At 40.1% G+C, this 18305-nt stretch overlaps 1 protein-coding gene across 2 annotated transcripts in view; it reads left to right on the top strand.

The window, feature by feature from the left end:
• The window catches only part of APP (amyloid beta precursor protein), a 231690-nt gene that overhangs the window by 28100 nt on the left and 185285 nt on the right, over nt 1-18305 (top strand). For both annotated transcript variants that reach the window (XM_054842302.1, XM_054842225.1), the window contains exon 2: nt 16660-16827. In XM_054842302.1, coding sequence (XP_054698277.1) covers nt 16660-16827 — 168 coding nt within the window. The remainder of the gene's footprint in view (nt 1-16659; nt 16828-18305) is intronic.

The raw sequence follows: 18305 nt of genomic DNA, 5'->3' as shown, positions 1-18305 counted from the left end.
CATCTCATAACAATAGTTAATAATGAATAATCTCATTTATCTGCATCATTTGAGGATCTGAATGTGCCTCAAAGTTCATCTTAACCTCTTTGATAAAAGTCTGTTAAATTCAATAAGTATGAATTTGAAATAGTCTTTAAGGATGCTCCTTTTGAACGCAACACTTCTCATGAGCCTTCAAATCAAATGCATGTGAGCATTTCTCTTCGTCTTCTCTTCGTCTTCTCTTCGTCTTTAAGGATGCTCCTTTTGAACGCAACACTTCTCATGAGCCTTCAAATCAAATGCATGTGAGCATTTCTCTTCGTCTTCTCTTCGTCTTCTCTTCGTCTTCTCTTCGTCTTCTCTTCGTCTTCTCTTCGTCTTCTCTTCGTCTTCTCTTCGTCTTCTCTTCGTCTTCTCTTCGTCTTCTCTTCGTCTTCTCTTCGTCTTCTCTTCGTCTTCTCTTCGTCTTCTCTTCGTCTTCTCTTCGTCTTCTCTTCGTCTTCTCTTCGTCTTCTCTTCGTCTTCTCTTCGTCTTCTCTTCGTCTTCTCTTCGTCTTCTCTTCGTCTTCTCTTCGTCTTCTCTTCGTCTTCTCTTCGTCTTCTCTTCGTCTTCTCTTCGTCTTCTCTTCGTCTTCTCTTCGTCTTCTCTCTGTTGTCAAGATTGGGAGCAGCTGCTGTTAGTGAGTGGACCTAGCAGAGGACTTTTGGAGTCCTTAGTATAGTTAAAAAACCCAGAAACTCCCAATCTGGGTTCTGGCTTCTAGTTCACCTCTTCAGTTACTTCCTCTCTCCTTGTCTAAATGTGAGACATCTGTGCAAGCTTCTGTTAACCGTAGTAACAGTGTGTCTTCTCATGGAAGAGCAAGAGCTGTCTGGCACAGTTTTTCTCATGTTTCAAAGTTTTTTGCATAACTAAGCTTGTATCAGATACCTACTGCTATGTTATTAGAAAGTTGTTATTAAAATACCACGCTGGAAGAAAGTCCCTGGATTTACAGGATCCAGACCTATGCAACAGTCTGGGTACTGCCATGCGCTGTAGGTCATGGTACTCCATAGTGCTTTGTAAGATCAGAAGTCCAGAACCCATGGTGGTAATATGCATTGTGGGTAGGAAGGGGTGAGGACATCAGCGGGGTACTCTACTGTCTTTGCTGTGTTAACATTCCAAACATTGAAATCAGTAAGACTTTTTGTAAAGACCATCTGTGGAAGAATTCAGATAAAGGCTATTTCTTTAAACATACATTTTTTGGGGCACAGAAAACAGTTGCTGTAAGATACCACAGGTAGGGTTTGAAAACTTAAATGCATGAATCAGAAAAATTTAATGTACTTCTGCAGCACTTGCCTTCACATATTGGGCAGCATTGCTTGGAGTTTTTTTTCTCTTGTCTCATATTGCTTCCTGCACATTAGTTGCTTTTTTTGTCTTCTTGAATTGCATAATGGATTTTGGAAAGTCACAGATGGGGCCAGCGACAGGACAAGGGGCAATGGGCACAAACTGGAACACAGGAAGTTCCCCCTGAATATGAGGAAAAACTTCTTTGCTGTGGGGGTGACCGAGCACTGGAACAGGCTGCCCAGAGAGGCTGTGGAGTCTCTTTCTCTGGAGATATTCAAAACCCGCCTGGACATGATCCTGTGCAACCTGCTCTAGGTGATCCTGCTGTAGCAGGGGGGTTGGACTAGATGATCTCCAGGGATCGGAAGGGACCTCTACTGCTCTGTGATTCAGTGTAGGCTTACCATAATTATCTTTCTCTCCAGTTCTTGTGTTGTTGGAAATTGAGGCTGACTGAATTCCCTTAAGTCCAGCTTTGGTTTTCCTTAGTTTTTTAAGCTGAAGAGTTTTGTTCTATAGAATGACTGGCTTGTACAGTCAAGCCAGTAACTCCTTCAGTTTATTATTTCCAGTAAGATTAAGACTCCTGGCTTATATGATTTGCCCTTCTAAGTCTATCATCAGGATTGTGCAGAGGATATGTGTAAACCTGTTGAGTGATCCCTGCTAAAGGGAGAATTTATGGTGTAACCCATTATGCATTACTGTTGCCCAGCCTGTTGAACAAAGCTGTTGGGTTGTTTCTGTGAGGGCTTCCCTCTGTCTTCATCTGCTTGGGTTTTTTTTTTTTTTTCCTTCTTCCTGTTTCTTGCTTGCAAGTTTTGGGAAGGAAGAGGTTCTTGGTTTTGAGCGTCAGCACAATGGCATGAAGTTCATGTGTATGGTGTGCAGAGCACAGTAGCATTTCATGAGTAAAAGAACATGGAAAGTGCAAGTTGTAGAGGGGAAACCTGAAATGTGGCCAGTTGAGAGAATGATGGAATATTTTAATTCTTCCCCAAACTGTAGAATCCTCTGCCTTTTTCTCTTAAGCATTTCTGAAGGTCTGTTTCTTTATTGCTTAGGGTTTTATCATTAATATTTCATGTATGCAATAACAAGGAACTTTTTTGGTGTGGTGGATGAAATTAAATAAGCTGTCTGTCTACTAGATCCAGAAAGCAGAGAGAGAAATGGCTTCATCTTGGAGACCAGAAGAATTGGGCATAGCATCAGAGGTTGAAGGCCAGATTTTCTTTCTAAAGTGTGACGTGATTATTATGAAAAAAGATCATAATACTTACAATTTTTATTACAAAAACCTGTACTGAACATGGACTAGCTGCTCAAAAAAGAGGAGCTGGGTGCACAGTAATGTAGAAAAACCTTGTCTCTAGTGGAACAGTAGGGTTTGGGTTGGTTCTTTTCTGTTTGTTTGTTGGGGTTTGTTTGGTTTTTGTTTTTTTTTAGTAACAGGTGACTCAAGTACCCTAAAATCAGATCCAGGGCAGGATCTGTTTCAGCATGGGATGTCTAGTAATGCTGTAGTAATTCACAACAGCAATACTGTGATAAGGGGAGAGATAGACTTTAATACATTTTTATGGAAGAAAGATTGAAGGACTGGACTTCCAGTTCAACACAAAATGCTCCAAAATCTGTCAACCATCTATTTGACTTTGTCATGTGGTAACTAGTATCAGGCTTCTGTACGTGCCCTGAAAGTAATCCAGGTAATTTGCTGTGTTGTTTATAATCCTAGTGTTGACAGATTAGTTCCTTCTGGCTTGCTCATATTGGTGTTTTTGTGAGCTAAAAAAAGGTTTGTCTAATTAGAGACATGTTGGCATCTTGGGTAGCATAAATATCATCTCAGGAAGGATCTTATGGACGTGCTCTTCCTTGTAGCAGCCAGTGAGTCCTCACCTTGCCAAATACTAATGGTTAAAGTCAGCAAATGCCAGAAATATCTTGTTAATTCATCTTTGTGTTGTGTGTGGAATGAAATTGGGAAATCGTTATTTTTAATTCATAATAATAATTTTAGTAAGCCAACCAGTCGGACAACTTGCAGAGAAGACTGAGTCACCGGCTCGTCGCCTGGGCAGAGAATAGTTCTGCATCAAATGAAGATGAGAGGGACCTTTGGCATATGTATGGAGTGCTGTAACAGTGCAAAATAGCTGAAGTGCTTCATGTTAAAACTGGGGAGTTACATCAGACTTCTCACATGGCTCCGTTCAGATGTTCGTGGTTCATCCAAATGGCAGCAGAGGAGGATACCATTCTGCATAGTTTGAGGATAGTGCCTCTTTAGTAGGCTGTGCCTCTGTGTTGAGGGCAGAAAAAGAACTGTATGTAAAATAAATAATAACGAGAATAAAATATTAATCTCAGAGCATCCTTTGAAATTCAATTGATGGAGGGTGTGGGTCCTGTTTCACAAGCAAAATTTCAGCTTTTCTGGCCACGGTGAATTGCTGCTTGGGTAGATAAGAGTTTGTTCAGTCAGACTGCAACACGAGGAAAATCTGCTGAGCAGATGGGTTGCAGCTTCTGCTCCTCCTTGGAAAGTGCACTGTGTATTTCCTCCACTGCAGTAATAATTCTGTAGGTTTAGAGTAATTAGTTCAGTAGTTTAGCATTGTCTTTCTATGATAGGAAAATGATGTAAGCCTATAGGATTTTCCAAATCTGGAAAATCTGGTATCTCTTTTTCAAGGAAGTTTGTTTCAAGAAAACTCAACTCACTTTATCTAGCTAATATATTGTAAAAAATGTAAGATATTAGCTCTATGCAGTGTGTCAGTGTCAAGAAGTGCAACTTGAGTATTCGTGGGTTTCATACTGGTTTTTTAAAAGTTATTATTATTTATTTAGAAAGTTACAAGTCCAAACATTTAAACAGGAGTGTTTGAAATCATATTGTCATCTGTTCTGGGACTGTACTGTAAACAAAGTCTGCTAATTTGCCTGTATGGACATCGTACTGTATAGGATCTAAAAAGAATCAAAACACTGCTGAAGAGGTTCTTTCTTTTCTTCCTTCTTCAAAATGCTTCTAAATTAAAGATAGGATTCTGTGAGAGGTTGAGTACTAATAAATTTTATGGAATGAAGGTAAGATGTAAGCATCCCTCAAATGGAATAGCATCCTCTTACAAATTATCTTTTTGCAACCCAGTTTTAGCAGGAAAAGTAGAAAAAATGAAATGCAAAAAAAAAAAAAAGAGCGAAGGTATTATACAGAATTCTTCTTTTTCCATGAGATGCTTAAGCAAATGAGGTGCTGGAAATGTGATGAATGAGATGCGAAGCTATCTTGAAGTCAACAGCTACTTCAAATGAATTCCTCAAAATTGAAGACTGCTATTCTGTTTAGAAATAAGTCAATAAATTACAGAGCACTAACACTGGAGCGATATAGTTCATTTGAGAAACTGACATTGCTCAAATGTGAACTTGTTTTTCAAACTTGTTGAACTAGGATTGTTCCTCAATTTTTGACCTGACAGATACAATTTAAATTTGTTTCATGGTATGGAGTCTGGCTCTGCATATTATAATTTTCCTTTCACGTCCTTCCCAGGTAAACATGCATTATTGAAACAGGTTTAAAATATATCTTACCCCAACTTAGGGTACCCTTTGGCATGAAAAAGGTGCTTTAATATAAATGAAAACTATATCTTACTTTGGTTGGTTGGGGTTTGTTGTGGTTTTTTTTTTTTTTTTTAATCTTGCTCTCACCTTGTAGTTTCAGTTTACAGGAATGAGTTTTTCAGGGGTATAATAGGAACCCAGAAGTTATTACTGAGCTTGGAATAGTTATGTAGTACGTTGTGTTGCTGTGAAATATATGCTTTTTCTTATATTTCATGCATTTATTTAAGATAAAGTGATGGTGGCTCTGAGCATTGGAATAGAAAATACAATGCTGGAATTAGATGTTTTACAATGAATGTATTTCAGTGCAAAACCTTAATTCTGTTCTGTAAAACAGAGCCTTATGTTTGGTTTGGGGTTATGTTTGTTTTGGGGCAATGACAGGCTTTCAGGTGATGAGATTTAAATGCAGTATCATAGCATTTCTGCACATGTAGACATACCCAAAGAAATCGTAACACTTGTCATTTATTGGTATCACTAAAAGCTTCTTTCATCAAACTTGCACACCTGATGGATTGCATCTTTTTTGTCTTCTTTTTTTCCAAATGAGATAAAAGATACTTAATTCTGACAGGAATTTGGGGTGGTTTTGTTTGTTTTTTTACGCTGTTGCTATTAGTCACCACATTATATAGCCATGTAAATGACCAAAGACTGTTTCAAAATCTAAATGAACAGCTTGGAAGCAACATTGACTTTTTTATTTTAACTTCCACCTTCTTAATGTACTTTTTATTCAGCTTGTAAAAATCTTGATTTTGGTGGGGTTTTTTGGTGGTGGTGTTAAGTGTTAGTTGGTGCTGCACTAGATTTAATGCTTCCTGAAAGTCATCCCAGTCTTGGTTAATTTTGGTGAACCCACTTGTCATAATTTTTCTTTCTGCCAAAATGGCAGTTTTTATAATGAAATGTGGCTAAACCATGCGGATGTACCTGCGGGCTGGAGAGACCCGGTAGGTGTGAAGGTTTTTAGTTACTGTTATATTGATAACTGCAAAAGCGATAAATTGGTCTATGGGCTCTTAAGATAACTCCAAAAGAGACCTGGTTGGGTCTGTCTGTTGTGCCTGTTCCCTGCCCCGTTGTCCCCCTGCCTTTGGTGATGCACGTCATCGTGCATATTAAACTGCTTGTGCTGCTGGTCTGGTTGTGACCAAAGGTACAATAGAATAGACTATTTCAGTCAAGAGAGACCTGCAAGGATCACCTAGTCCAACTGCCTGACCACTTCAGGACTGATCAAGTTAAAGCGTATTATTAAGGGCAATAATACCAGGCTTGGGGCATCGACCACCTCTCTAGGAAGCCTGTTCCAGTGTCTGACCATCCTCTCGGTGAAGAAATGCTTCCTCATGTCCAGTCTGAACCTCCCCTGGTGCAGCTTTGAACCATTCCCACGCGTCCTATCACTGGATCCCAGGGAGAAGAGCTCAGCACCTCCCTCTCCATTCCCCCTCCTCAGGAAGCTGCAGAGAGCAATGAGGTCGCCCCTCAGCTGCCTTCTCTCCAAACTAGACAAGCCCAAAGTCCTTAGCCACTCCTCACAGGCCATGCCTTCCAGCCCTTTCACCAGCTTTGTTGCCCTCCTCTGGATGCATTCAGGGACCTTCACATCCTTCTGAAATTAAGGTACTCAGCTTGAAGGTTGAGGGAGTATGGGTTTTAGGGGTTTTTTTGGAAGTAGCCATGTTGCTGGTAGGGGGCTCTGTAGTGTTAGCGGTGGGTGAAAAAACTCTTGATACAGCACTTAGTTGTAGACAAATGTCTTTATGTTCATGTAGCTGACACAAAAATCTGCCTTATCTGACTTACTAGAAATACTGTGTGTGGCCCCCCCCCCCCCAATACTTTCCTCACATTTATGACCACATTCAGAAATGTTCATCTTTTTGTAGCTAAATTCTAGTTCTTAGTCTCTCTCACAGGAGCATGGAAATGTTTGTGTAGGGAAGCTGGACAGGCTCTGCCCATGAGCCAGGCTTTGTTGCTCTCATGGTCCTCTTCGTTGCCTGTTAGTGTTTGCAGGGTCCTCAGCGGGGGAAATCCCTCCTCTCTTGGGCGTGTGTTCGCATGTGCGTGTGCAGGTCTGGTCTTCATTACAGGTACGTTAGCAACATTTTTGCTGAAGTCTTGCAAATATCTCTTGTAAGCGCTTGGTTGCTGGGTCCCTCAGTGCTTTGGGGAGGGAAGTGCTTACCTCCCAGTTGGTCCATGAGATAGCCTTGTGAACTCAGTGCTTAGTCCTGGCATGTTTTTGGTTTGTTTCTGATACTTATTTTGATTTCAGGGTAGACACGTGCCTGGGCCTGGGTTCGGGTAGCACCCTACTGTTACTTAGAATGTGACCTGAGGGAGGTGTTAAAACTAATATGTATGGAATAAATACAATATATATGCCTCGGGACCTTCGGAAGGGTATGGGTGAGGAGAACGGTTGGCTGCTAGAAGATAGTTTTGAGAAAACTATTGCTTCCTCTGCAGCTTTGGAGACAGACTTGCTTTTAATATATTTGTGGAGCAGGCAATCCTTGAGCTGCTGTGAAGTGGGCAGTGCGCTGTCGTGATGCCTTTTTGGCATGGCTATTTATGAAGCAGGCCAGGAGGACTGCACGCAAGTATTTATTTACACTTGGGTTAAATGGGTAATAGTCAGGGCAAATAAACATCTCTGATTTTCCAGGAGCTTTTCAATGGAGTCTGTTTCTTAACCAAATCTCAGATGCCTTTTATTTCACAGAGTGCTTGAGCGTCCCCAGAGCTAATGGCTTTTTGTAAAGGAGATGTGGGTCTTCGCAGGGTTTTTCTGTAGCTCAGGGAAGCGGTCCTTCCGTTACTGTCTGCCAGAAACATTTGTCTTCCAGGAGGGAGCGACTGTACTGAGCAGTTTTAATGAGCAATCAGTAAAATGTTTTTTGACCTATTTCTGTAGGCTGTTGACAACAATAATTGCTGCTGCTGTTTCTATATTAACATTATACAATAAAACAGTTTGTAAATTATTCATGTTGATTTTGACAGCCTCTTACTCCTGTGACACTGTTCGTCTCTAAGGAGAAGTTGGGAGATGGAAAATTTTCCTTGGTTTTGACAAACAGCCATCTTAAAGTTGTGGGGAGACAATAATTTAATATTTTCTCCTTTTCTAAATTGGGTGCTTTTTTTTTTTTTGTCCTGATTGCATTTATAAGAGAGGAAGAGATTTTTTCATTACTTATCTACATGAGCAGGTTTTTAAATATAAACAGTCTTTAAAGCATTTGTGTTTTGTGTAGGTACTTAATAAAACTAGGAAGAGAACTAGTATTTTGTAGCTTAAATAGGAAGTCTGGCAGTCTATATTCTGTTACTCTCTACTGTAAAGTTGATGTCAAGAAGCCATGGATTTGTGTCTGGTGACACGAGCCTATATTAGCATGGCATTTGCCCGGTTTGAACTGTAGACTTCTGTAATTGAGCAGTGATCTTCACTTGTAGGGTGCAGCAGACCAGACATAGTCCAGTGGAAGAAGCTCGGTCTTTCCACTGGGGATAACAAGGTTATCTCATGTTTTGCTCGCTAAATCTGTAAGGCCAAGCAGAAAGTCCTTTTGCACTCATTTTATTTTTACCTCTGCTCTTTTCAGGAAAAAAATAGCTATGAGCAGCCCCACTTCAAACATAGAATCAAAGATAGAATGGTTTGGGTTGGAAGGGACCTCAAAGATCATCTAGTTCCAACCCCCTGCCATGGGCAGGGACACCCTCCACTAGACCATGTTGCCCAAAGCCCCATCCAGCCTGGCCTTGAACACTTCCAGGGATGGGCAATCCACAACCTCTCTGGGCAACCTGTTCCAGTGCCTCACCACCCTCACAGTAAAGAATTTCTTCTTTATACCTAATGTAAATCTACCCGCTTTTAGTTTAAAGCCATTACCCCTTGTCCTGTCACTCCATGCCCTTGTAACCAGTCCCTCTCCAGCTTTCCTGTAGGCCCCTTCAGGTACTGGAAGGATGCAATTAGGTCTCCCCAGAGCCTTTTCTTCTCCAGGCTGAATTTCTTTTATTTTGTTAATGGTCACAGAGGAAGCAAACTGCTTTGTGTGCAGATTGATGCCGCTTTAGTTAGCAAGAAACCTCAAGTTTCAGCTTGAATGTGGTACGGAAGTTTGGAGGAGGCACAGGCGTTGGTTGGAAGGGTAGCATGTTACTTGGCTACACCTAATTCTTCACAATATTTTAACCCCCTTTAGGTTTTTATTGTCAGCAGAAGTTGTTAAACCTTAAAACTGTAGTCACTGACTTGGTTGAAGGGATGGAACTGGTGTTAGCATTAAAAATGGAAAGCAAGGAGGGATTATTTTAATCATCTAAAATAAAGAGGGCATTTGTTGTTCTTGAGTAAATTGTAGATATGGAAGCTGTTATCGAATGTCCTCTCTTTGAAAGTAATTGCAAGTGAAGCAATTAATACAATTTAAATACACTTTGAAGGCTTATGAAAGTGGCTTCAGGTTAGTGTTTGCAGAATAAAACAACCTAAATCATAGAAGCAGTCTTAGGGACCTCTGGGGAATGTTTTTTGACGTTTCGATGTTTAATAATAGCACATACAAGCTCTGATGCTTATTTCCATATTATGTTGTAGTCCTTAATTATAAGTTAATAGTAGAGCTATCTGGAGTGAAGTTGTGTTACTTTGGTCCCTTGATGGAAAACCTCGAGGGTGAAACCTTGCAGCCTATGTTTTATGAGTATAACCTTAGTTGTGAACAAAGCCAACACTTGTTGTTGAAAAGGGATTATGACAAGCTATTAGCAAATACACTAATTACTTCTGTAACTGCAGAAAGCAATGGCAGAGAGAGTGGATGAGGAGAGTCCTATGCTTTCTGTCTTAAATAATGGTGTGTGATAGGAAAAGGCCTTTTGATATGTTCAGATGAAATGGTAATGGCTAAACAACTCAGAACACTTTTCTTTTTGTTAAGGTAAAGTATTCCTTTTTTAAATATTGTAATTAGATAAACTTCTTTCAGTCCTCTGTACTTTGCTACCAGAATTCTTTGTGAGTGTCTTGGAAATTGTATAAACGGCATCCAGCACACCCTGTGGACGTGGAGGATGCACTAAAGACCCTTTGCACCTCTCCTCAAATAGATGCGATAAATACAAGGGCTGGAAGAGGGGAAAGCAGAGGCATCTCTGTACTACATCTTATCATGGCAAGGAAACATATTCTCTACATCTTAGTCTTTTAATGCTTGCATGATGTCTTTTTTTTTTTTTTTTCTGTATTGCATTTAAGTTCCCATTTCGACATCAGATAAATACTTGGAATGACTGTTTTCCCTCTGAAACAGAAAAACATCGTGAAACACCTATTTTCAAAGACAGGCTCCAGTAATTAAACAACATCATTCAGGTGGCTGTGTCAGGACTTACCTTGTTTTGTCCTAATTTGACTAGGTTTGCAATATTTCTTTGATACAGTCTGATGGGAGAACAGTTGGATTATATCCTTCTTCTTTCCTTATCCAAAGCTGTTATAACTGGTAAGCAGGTTTTTGTCTTGTTTTGGTTTTTTTTAAATATCCCCACCGAAAGAATGAGTTCTTACTGTGCTTTCTCTTTGAGAGTAGTCAAAATACTGAAAGCCTGTACTTGAAAGGTATTTTAAATTTCTTTACTGTCAAATAATATTTTAAGCACTTCAGCATTCAGCTGCTCATAAGAAGGAAACGTGGCAGAGGAGCATGCAGGAAGATGCACACAACTCAGGGTGAAATGAGTCTTGCAGCTGGAAGATGGGCCTCTGAAATGCTGAAGCTCTTTAAGGGAGAACCTGCTGTCAGTGTTGAGCATTGCCACGGCCATGCATCCTTTCTTTCAGAACTCGTACCCTTACTACAGTTTTGAAAGTTAATAATTAAAAAATGTATAACAATTTAATAATTTTGTTTTCTATATAAAAAATGTCAGGCTGGTCCTTGAACATCTTGTGACGTACTAGACTAATGTATTTGCAGAGAGCTCTAAATGGTGTATGATTGACTGAGGTAATTTTTTTCAGAATCCTGTAATTACCATTTTTCAAATTTAGGTAGTTCCTATTCTAGAAATTGATCGCTGATCCAAGCGTCTTGTAAAAGTGATGAGTACTGTTTTATTTGGTCTTTGAAAACTGGATATACTGTGAAAACCCTAGCATAACTTTTAGAGTTAGCTTGAGACGGCGTGCTAATTGCTCTAACTGTTATTTAATGATTTGCCAAGAGGCAGGAACAAAAGCACATGCTACTTCTTTGAGGTCATATGCAAAGTAGACAAAATAATATGTGATTATAGTTTCATTAATATGCTTAGAGTTTTTACTTTTGCGGAATACTAATAAAGCAAATAGTTGCTGTTAATGTAATTTGTGTCGCATGAGTTATTCTTTGGGAGACTAATCTGCCCGAGAGCTTTAGGATTAGTCAAGGAGAGATTTGCCACTGCAGGCGTTACTGTAACAAACTGGACTGTAGCTTTATGTTATTCAGCATTACTGTACAGAAGCTGCTTATCTGTGTAGATCAGTGCTCTAGATTATTTAATTGCATTGTAATGCGGATACTTTTCCTTGGCAGGGAGCGGATGTAAATGAATTAAACTATTGGCTGTGAAGAAAACCTGAATGATACATAACATTCTTCACCAACTCACTTATTTTAGCTGGATATACCTTTGATGTGACCAGTGATTCATGAATTCATGTGTTTAAAATGTTATGACAGCACGTATGAAACCGCATCGAGTTTTTCTCTCATTTCACTCTCCTGTCTTGTTTTGAGTTATTTTTCATCTTTCTAAGTGTGTGTTAAAAGAAGTGCTACTTTCCCCCCTGCTCACCCAACTGCTGTTGGATATCTCTGTTAAAATCAATAATAGTTCATTAGGTTTTATGCTATCAGTAACTTGCGCAGACTAGAGACCTCTCTTGAAATTAGTTGTTATCTTAGCTAAGTTTAATCTTTTATTTTTGGCTTTGCTGTGATAGTGAAGTTTCTTCATGATGATAAGAAAATGAAACTATTTCTTCCCAAAGTGCTGTGATGCTTGAGGTCTTCAAGACAAACTTGATGGGAAGGGAGAGAGAAAGTCGTTTCTTTTTCTTGGCGTGACAGGCAATGTATTAAGTGTCGTCTCTTGTCTCTTAACCTGGAGATCTCAGGATAGACTCACCAGCAGTTCGTAGCACTGCTTTCATTACCTGGAAAGCTTTTCTAGCACCATCCTAATGAAAATATAGTTGTGGTGTTGGGTAAAGCTTAGTCTTCAAATGGCAGCATAGCTTACATGTGCATTAAATACATCAGCTGGCAAAAATATGTTTAGTCTTCTGAGCTGTTAACTTGAGGGAGAGGCAAAATCATGGCAGAGGCTGCTCTGAGAGGTGAAGGTGGAAGATCTGTGTAAAGCCACAAGCCATGCAGGTGAGCATGTTGGAGGTGACCACTTCTGGGTGGTTGCACAAGAGATGAAATGGTATGCAGTAATTTTGTTAGACTATCCCTTGTTTACTGGTTCTTGTGCTTTTTCGTACCGATAGATGCCACGCTGAACATGTGAGATGAATTACAATGCAAGGTTGGAAACTGGCACGCAGGCTTTATCAGCTCAGGATTACTTGTCATAATGAAAGCTTTAAAGCATAAGGAACTACTGAAGTGTTTATAAAACTGGGATTTGTGTGGGTAGGAGAGACCCCAGGTTAGAGGGGAGGTGCAGGCAGGAGGCATCAGAGACTCCCACCAGCACTAGTCCAGACCAAAAGAGCCTGACAGGCTTCACGTGTCTCTCTTTTTCTCCTCTCGTATCCATCGGCCTTACAAAACTAAATGACAACAATGCTTTCTTGAATTAATTGCTTTAACTTACTGTTCTTAATTTAAGTGTGTCCCCTGGATTGAAATAGATCCACAAAAAATCAAGGCTATGAGGACTGATCTCATCCAGGCACTCTTTTTAGCAGGTGCCTTGGGAACGCTCTTGTGTTCAGTGGTGGGGCATGGCGGGAGAGGCAGCGTGGTGCATCTTGCTGACAAGTTTTCGTTTGCTGTTTCACTCTGGTAAAATTCACAAAAGACTGTGTGTTATGTAGGCTTGCTGTGGAGGGCTGCATATGGGAAGAAACCAGAAAATGTGGCATCAGAAATATTCTTCTTGACTATCTGTTGTTTAGCATAATTAGTTAGTTTGGACCAAGAATGGATTTTTATCTTTATGGATTTCAGCTTTTTCCTGTGAATTTTGTTGTAGTCCAAATGATTGCAGAGGAAAACACTATGTAGAAGGGTGCAATATATAGCTTAATGCAGTAGCTGCAGGGTTTTGGCCAATGATCTGAAAAATATATGTGTTTTCCTTTTTTTAATGTTAGAATCACTGTCAGTCACTGTGTTTGTGACACATTCGCTCTGGGGAAAATAGAATTAACAAATCTGTGAAGCATATGCTTGCAAAATGGAGCGGAGGGAAATCTTTTAGTTGTACACTTTTAATAGAAGTGTCTCTTGCCCAGGTGTTGTCAAAAGGCCCAGCAGAAGCTCTAAATCCAGGATAGGTAAGGCCAAGCTCAGATCTGGTCATGCCTCCATCCTTTGCCCTCCAATCAAAAAGTGCTGCTAGGCTTGACTGTTGTGTTTTGACCGTCATGTCTACAGAAAAGCCTCCGTCAATGTCAGCTGTTTCTGTGAATTTTGCAGCAAGAGTAATTTCTTGACAAGCAGGAAGCTGCCAGTTTTCAATCAGAAAAAGTGCCATAGCAGATCAACTTCTTGTTTTCTTCAGAAATGAAATATCAGATGGCAAAAATCTTGGATTAGAAGCATATTTTATCGAAGGAGCAGGGGATAGCACAAAGGCTGCCTCAGTGATGAGTCTGTTCTTCTGCTAAAAACTTGGCAATGTCACTGCAAGTTTCACAGATGCCATGCTGAAAATGCAATGTATACAATTGCTGCTTATTGCTAAAGGTGAGAGGCTTTTAGTTTAAACACCAGGGCTATGCAATGATAGCAAGCAGTTACCTTCAGATATTAAATAGTTTAACATGTGGTGGTTTTTTTTTTTCTCCCTGATCTAAAATGTTTAAAAAGGTGTTATTTCCACCTGGGGTGTTGACAGAAAGTTACTTTGAGAGCTCTGTGTTGCATCTTAGCCAGAGATGTGACAGACAAAGCCATTAACCTACTATCCTTGCTTTAAGGGCACTCGAACAGAGTTCAGCTTGGGAAGTTGAGTGTTTGAATTATTCATGATCATGATCTAAATGCTTTCCTTCTTTTTACAGTGTCTGTTAATTGCTCCGGTATTTCTTTATGATTAGAAACATTTAGCTGTCCTAATCAATAAGATGAAGTGCTATGCTGAGCAGTTCATTAGTATGGCCCTGTCAGCTCAAAATACAGAAAGCTAAATGTGATCATGACTTGCTCTGGTAATTTCATTAAGCTGGGAGATGTCATGTCTTTTCTGAAGGGAATGAGACTGTAAATAGACAGGCATAGGTTGCGTGTTGATAGCACTCCGAGTAAATGGCCACAGTGTTTTTCCCCATCTTGAGCTGTCTTCCTAGCTAAGGCAAAAAATACCAAAGAGCTCCCTATTCTAAAGTCACAAGGCAAGGTCTCCATAAATTTACGACTTAGGATTTTGAGTGGAAAAAAAATTAAAATCTGCCAGAGTATGACTGCTGTGTGCTTTATTAATTTAACGGAGATCCCAGTTGGAGGAGCTGCCTGTGAATAGAGTTCACATTCACACCTGTCACCTGTGGAGTGACTTGCTTCTGCTTTTATTGAAATTTTGATAGGGTCGAGTTGCATCTATAAAGAAGAAAAAAAAAATCATTAATTTGGAGGATTTTTTACAAGTATTTGTTACAGATGTGTCACATTTGAGATGCTCTCCAGAGTTTCTGAAGATGTTAGGAGGAGTAAGCACATGATAGTTTTACTGATCAAGGCAAGCCAGACAAAGTGTCATTCCACTTACTGGAAAATTCTCTAATTACCCAGTGGAAAGACAGTGATGGTTACCTGTTAAATCTTACAGAGCTTATTAGTTCCACAGAAGAAGAGAAATTGAGATAGTAAAGGGAAATCTCTTCCAGTAGAAGTGTTCCTGCTGCTGTTTGTTTTTGGTTTGGTTTGGTTTTTTTTAAGCTAAATTGTTCTAATATGTTAACATCTTAAAGAAGGCACAAAAAGAAATGTTCTCTCCTTTTCTAAAAAAAAAAAGAAATACTTGTTTTAATTGTGGCCTTTTACAATGCTAAGCTAATGTGTTGGGGTAGTTAGATGTTGACTTCTGCAACGTTTCTTCATTTGATGTTTTATTGTTACTGTAAGCATATAAAATTCATGAAGTTTTTTCGTGTTTGTTTAAACAAAGGGTGGGGGAACTAAGATATGAGGCTTGTGTACCGCTTGTAAGACAGTAATTCTGTTTCTTCAGTTTTTAATGAATTTTTAAAGTGCTTTTAATTTTCTCCTTGAGAAGCCTTCTAGCTAAAATATTAAAATTTAAAAATAGATATTTAACTGTAATTGCACACTCTGCTGTACCTTGAGTGCGATGGGCCCTCCTTTTTGAGGGGCAGTGGAGAGCCATTGACTCCTCTCTTGAGGAACCTAACCCGAAGAGGAGGGTTTTTCTTTGCGTTGCGTTTCTCAGGTGGTAAAACTGCAGCGAGTACTTTCAGGTTACACCACCTGAGGTTGGCTCCACCGGCAGGCAAAGGGCTGGAAGGGCGAGCTCTTGATTTGATGTGGTCCCGCGGGAGGGATTTAAGCCAATGTTGAGGTTGGCGGGGGAGGAGGGTTAAGCTGGTTTATAAATGCGGGTAGGAAGGTTACAGATGTTGCAGAGCTGGTCTCAACTGGGCGGCTGTAGGGGGCAGCTCGGGTGCTTGGCTCCGCACCCCGGCAGCGCTCGGGCGTTACAAGGAGGGCGGCAGCCGGGTGGGTCGAGGCATCGCGGGCGGCGAGGAGCAGCATTTCGGGTGGTCTGGCTTAAAGCCTGCACATTTTAACGCTGTTTGGGTAGGTGGTATTCTGTAACATGCTGCTGTGAGCAGCACAGCATTTTGATTTCACCCAGCCGCTGCATTTGAAGGACACTTGGGACAAAGGTTAGGTGGAAGCTGCTGCTTTTGACCCTCCACCTTTATAAGGCGTGGTTAAATACAGCCCCTGTGCTCAACATCGGAATGAACGAGGGAGGGTCTTGAAAAAAAGATACATCATGAGGTTTATTAATATAAAACTCCTGAGGAAAACTTGTTACTCTTTTGCTAATTGTTAGTGACTCTCCTGCCCCCCAGCACCAATATAGCAAGTAGATTCGGAAAAATTTTTGTTATCATGTTCTGACTATGCATGTTGTTCTGTGTTTAGCCCAAGTTGATAAGGTGATCAATTTGGGTCCCAGAAGAGTTTGTTTACAGCATTAAACTCTGTGTTACACTACTATGTTCTAGATTTCTATGAAGACCTTATTTACATTTCTCAAATCTTCTCAAACTAAACAATTTCAGCTTTTCCTGCCATGGGTGGTTCAGGCTTGCTTGAGCTGTTCCTGCTTTGGATGGACTGAACTGTCAGATGTGAGATTAAATTATATATACATGTATATTTTTTTTTTTGTCCTTCCAGGTGCCTGCCGATGGAAACGCTGGGTTGCTGGCAGAGCCTCAGATCGCCATGTTCTGTGGGAAGCTCAACATGCACATGAACGTTCAGAACGGAAAGTGGGAATCTGACCCCTCCGGCACCAAGACCTGCATCGGGACGAAGGAAGGGATTCTCCAGTACTGCCAGGAAGTAAGTCCTCTCCTCGGGAGCAACTGCGGTGGCTCTTCTTCTGAAGCACCAAAGCGTAGGCACGTGCTGGGGAACTGTGTCTGTAGGGATCTTCCGTTTCTTTTTTTTCCTCTTCTGCTCCATTGCCCTTTTGTCCTTTTTTAAAGAGGTTCTCTCCAGAGCCTGTTAAAACAGCTTCAAAACCTGGTTGTTGAGGGTCACTGAGGCTGTTGGACAATTTGTCCCTCTGTCTTCTGCCCTTAGTGGATAATTTTCTATCATATATGCACAATGAACTTCTTGCTTATGAAGTATTCTGTTAAAGCTGAGGTGACAGTTTATTATTTTAAATGCCCTTGTTCTTTCTGGGCTGATCTTGAAAATCAGCTGTAACACTTCTCTTCTGTCATCCTACCATGACACTGAGATACGCTGGGTCATCTGGAGTTATTGGTCTCTGCTGCACACTGAACCATTCAGAGGTTCTTAATAGAAAAAGCTTGCCCTACAGATGAAGTCACAATGACTGATTTCATATTTGAGAGTAGAAACTTATTACCCCCTCGCTTATGTCCTAAGAACAGATTGTGGATCTAATTTTGTTTTGTCTCCACACTGTGATAGCATGATAACCTCGTACCAGTGTGTGACAATTTGAAAAGAAAATGGGGGTTTCATGCCATGAAACAAAAGGGCACGGCTTGAGTAGCTTTAGTCTTTATGTCTTTCTATACCATCTCTGCTTTTTTTTTTTTTTTTTTAAGCAGAGGCTATTGCTTATTGCCGTAGCAGTAGCTGCCTTGCTTCCTAAATGTCAAACCAATTCCTGTGAAAATGCCCCTTAGAAAGCAAGATAATTCACTCTTCAGATCTCTGCGCTCTCAGCATCTACGTTCCTGTCCTTTCACCCATTGATTGTTCCTTCTGTTTCTTTCAGTGTTTTGTTCATTTTTTTTCTGAGTTTGGGCTTTATGGTCTAGAATATTCATTTTAAGGAAGAACTTGTAATGGTTATTAAAATTGATTCTTCACCTGTAGCTTTGTCTTTTTACTAAAAGTATTACTTTGTGAAATTAATAATGTTTTTGTTTACTGCTAACAAAAATATCAAACCTAGCCTCCTAGTAAGGTTTCAGAGTTTTTTTTTTTCTTTCTGGTTTTCCATTGTCTCCTTTGAGTTATTGTAAATAAAGTTGATTTATGAAAAATGAAATTATTGAAGGTAGAGGAAGGAATAAGGAGATGGAAGTAGACAACTGGCAAATAAAAGTCCACAAGATAGTTAAGTGTTTCTAAAGTTATACAAAGAAATAAGTGAATTTACAGGAAGCCAGAGTAGAAAGCTTGGGTGGTTTTAAGGCATGAATAGCTCAGGTTGGCAATTCAGTTACAAATGCTGCAGGTAGGGAAGGATTTCAGAACAAGGACTGGGAGCTGTAAGTATTAACTGAATGCCAGGTAATTTTGAAAGTTTGGGTGGCATGTTAAAAAAAAAAAGG

This window comes from Grus americana, chromosome 1, assembly GCF_028858705.1.
Source record: "Grus americana isolate bGruAme1 chromosome 1, bGruAme1.mat, whole genome shotgun sequence".
In the NCBI taxonomy this organism is placed as follows: domain Eukaryota; kingdom Metazoa; phylum Chordata; class Aves; order Gruiformes; family Gruidae; genus Grus; species Grus americana.
This window is presented reverse-complemented; position numbering and strand designations above follow the sequence as displayed.